This window comes from Echinococcus granulosus (assembly GCF_000524195.1).
Source record: "Echinococcus granulosus chromosome Unknown EG_S00245, whole genome shotgun sequence".
Lineage (NCBI taxonomy): Eukaryota > Metazoa > Platyhelminthes > Cestoda > Cyclophyllidea > Taeniidae > Echinococcus > Echinococcus granulosus.
In genome coordinates, this window is record NW_020170625.1 from 20,152 (window position 1) to 23,893 (window position 3,742).

At 41.2% G+C, this 3,742-nt stretch overlaps 1 protein-coding gene across 1 annotated transcript in view; it reads right to left on the minus strand. All coding sequences in view use genetic code 11, as the record gives it.

The window, feature by feature from the left end:
• The window catches only part of EGR_10637 (hypothetical protein), a gene marked incomplete at both ends in the record, with an annotated part of 5,078 nt that extends 2,991 nt beyond the window's left edge, over positions 1-2,087 (minus strand). Inside the window, 2 exons of the mRNA XM_024499886.1 lie at positions 1,174-1,250; positions 2,023-2,087. Coding sequence (XP_024345697.1) covers positions 1,174-1,250; positions 2,023-2,087 — 142 coding nt within the window. The remainder of the gene's footprint in view (positions 1-1,173; positions 1,251-2,022) is intronic.
• Positions 2,088-3,742: the final 1,655 nt, after the last annotated feature.

The following is a 3,742-nucleotide window of genomic DNA, read 5'->3' on the forward strand; positions in this document are numbered from 1 at the left end:
AGTGTTTGATTTTTTTTTAAACTGGGTGAATGTGGTTACATTTACTCAGACCATTAAAAAATCAGTGCTCACCCAACGGGAAGCTTTAACCTGAAAAGCATGGTATTTTAGTGAGATTTTTACCTGTTATTAACAACTAATAAACTATTCATGAATGGTCTGGTAAAAGCACTTATGGCATTGTGCAGTCGCTTTTCTCCGCAGCGAAATTGTCCGTTTTTGTGAGGGGTCGCAATCTGCTTCTGCTGACAAGTGGCGAAATCTCTCCATGAGGATAGATTTAACTGCAGTTTTGGTTGATTGGCTTACTATAAAGACTTCTCACTGACAGGACGTGTCGAGATGGATTTCCCCATGTGTTTGCGCTTTGAGGTAGCAAATGTAGCACTATTCGTTTGTGTGAATGCCTCACTTTTGTCTCCATACATTCTATTCTATTTTGCACTCGATGGACTGATGCCCAGTAAGGCTAATGACTAGCAGCTAATGAAATGTGAATAAGGGAGTAGAAAGGATGTGCATGATGTGCTGCCCTCGTCTTTATCTCCAATTACTACTCTTCTCCTTCCCTCTCTATCCTCCTTCTCCTCCTCTCTTCCGCCTTTCTAGCGATTCATGAGGTGAGAAATCTTGCGTTGCGTTGCAATTTTGCAATGCGGAGCGTTTGCTTATTCACTTTCTTGACTTTGCCTGATCGCTTTCCCATGTGAACGATTAGATCTCCGTTTCATCACATACGCAGCTGAAATATGTTTGCTCAACGGTGGTATGCAGAAGTCGTATTCATTGTAGGTTTGGTGCCAGGCTGTTTAGGATTATTTGTTTCATTGTTTGATTTTTCTTCACTAACAGGAGCGACCGGAAGACTTAATTTTGCTCATAAGTGTGCTGAAATCATAGTTTTATGCGTTTGCATTGGTCACTCGTGCATCGTATACTCCAGTGAATTGGTCTATGTCATCACCTTTTTTCGTAATCGCAATGAGCCATTAGATCAGGGGCGATTTACTTGACTCCCTATTAGGACTGGCTTTTATGTTCTGTTTACTTCGTCTAACATGTAGACTTCTTTTCATTTTCAAGCAGGAGTGTAGCTATATAAAACTGCATTGCATTATGACGCACGACGATTAGTTTTGTGCTGCAATTATCGCAGATCTACTTTTGGCTTACATTTTAAAATGGTAAGAAAAAGAGAGAAATGTGATGGAGGAGGATGAGGAAAAGAAAAATGAAAACAAATAAATGTACTGATTGAAATCGGCCAGCAAAGTTTCTGTGTGTAAAGGGTGTGCCTCGAATGCAGCTGAAAATCTCTGCAGGCGCCTTCATCCTTTTTCTTTTGCAATTCCTTTTCCTACCAGATGCAAAAGTGGCAAACTGCCAGAAAGCCACGCTTTACGGTTCTGTTGAGCCATTTTAATGCATGATAGCTAAGTACAATCACCAAGTTTTAATATTAACTGATGCTTCACCTCAACGCTTGGGTGATGAATACGTAAAAAGTGGGCGAGTGCTTGCCAGGATGAATGGATTTGGGCTTGCATAAGTCGGCACTCACTCCCCATTTATCCTCCGTTTTGCCATTTGCAGCGGCGAACTCTGATGTCTTTCACATCAAAAATGTAGTTCACCTCATTGGTGATAACATGCACAACGACTGCTAAACCCTCATGCAATTTTACCAGACGATCTTCCTTTGCTCAATTAACGTTATAGTACTCAGAGTATGGAAGGCGAAAAGATAAGGAGGCGAAGGTGGGGAGATAGGAGAAAGGGTGGATTCTAGCTAGATAGGAACAGGAGTGGCAGTTTAGCCAAATGTGCCCTTTTAACTGGTGGCGATATATGCCAGTGAATTCTTCCAGTGTAGGTCTCAGTTTAAGAAGAGTGGGATTTTGTTTTCGACTAATTCGTGTGGATGCTCTTTGAAATTCTGCCTATGGTGCTGTTGAAGAAAAAGCGACTCATCAACTCTACAGTTCTTATACACCTAATAAAGCTTCTGATGCATTAAATTACCAATACAAATAATTAATTTCAACTAAAAACGATATTTGTTGCCTTTGGACAATACAACTTATCATTGTCTAATGGCATTGCAACATTTTAATGTGAGACGCAATGAGTGGAATTTGGCGATACCACCTCCGTGCCCGTCTCTCTCTCTTCCCCCCTGATGGGCCAATTCACCGATCCTAGATTTGGACGTGGAGTAAAGTAAACCAAATCCGAGGCGTCTTAGTTGATAGTTGGTGCTTCGCACACTGCATATCTTCCTGCCAGCTTGCATTGAGTGATTTAATGCCAAAGGATCTTTGCAACCACTTAGCTGCAACCTTATCGGGACAGTCGACCCGTCGTTGGAGAAGATCCATAGTCATTTACATAGTTACATCTCTTTTCTGTGCCGGCACTCTCAATTGCATGACTATTGCCAACACCGAGGAAGTGTGGTAGCATATAGTACTGCGTAAAATTAAGAGAAGTAGAAGAAGGTAAAGACGATGGATTTGAAGAATGTGTATAAGGAATAGCTACAAATAGAGCAAAACAAGGTAGCCGATTTTATAGGGCAGGCAGGGCATTTTTTTACAGAGCTGCTTCGACGTGCACTTTTCAGTGGCTGACAGTCAAGTATGTAGGCAAGATCATACTGATTTTCTCCTTTCAAGGAATGGGGAGAACTGATTGGCATGACAAAGCAGTAATCTACTGCCAACTTATTTAAGCAGTGTGCAAAAGGCCAATAAATTCTCTTCTAGCCTTTGAGAATGGGGCTTGCTTTTGTTAGGTATGTGAGGCTTACTTAGACTATAATTTAGTCAAGGCGATTAATTCACAACGAACATCAGGTTTTTCGTCCCCCAAGGTGTCATTAATGATGCAGTCTGTCACGGGTTATACTACCATTATTCAGTCGCGTTTATTACAACTTACAGAGGAAGAAATTTTTCTGACAGTAGTGTTTCAACTGACCGGACGCGATGGAATATGGACACGACAAATGCAAGGAATGTCAAACTTTCCTACCGCTTGTGTCAAGACATTATATCCTCGTTGCACAAAGATATTACATAAATGTGCTTCAATTATTAATAAGCCGACTCACTCCTTCTCTTCCCTTTTCTCTAATCGAATGAAGGAAGACGCACAACTTCTTGTTGCAACATTTGCATTTATTTAGTGAGTAACTGAGGGCGCAGTCATTACAACACACAAAGGATGCAAGTGCGCAGTTTTCATTCCTCGTTAATTGTAACGAATTTAAAAAAAGTTTCTAATGAAGATATAATGCATACCAATGTGGAATTTACTATAGAGAAGGCTATAAAATTAAAGTAAATGAAACGTAGTGAGCTATTCCGTGCTGACAGATCGGAGAGTCTTTGCAGCCTACATAACACAAAATCAAAGTACCGGAAGTTCTGGCATTGACTTAGTCTCATTATGGTCTCTGCACAATGCAATCGACACTAACCTGTTTACAGATGCCAGTGGTTAACACAGGGGTGACCACACCTATAGGACCTCAGTTAGCCACCTGGACTACTTGATTGGTTGCCTTAAGTAAGGACACTTCTTAAGGAGACTGGGGGTAGAGGTCAGGATTTTTGCCTGCGCACGCCCTAAGAGTAAATGCAATGATCCTTGCAATCATTACAGATGTCTTCAAAAGTGGCGTATATTTAACTAAAATGCAGTTCAACTACTTCTACAAGGCCAAGCCGCGCCGTCGGGG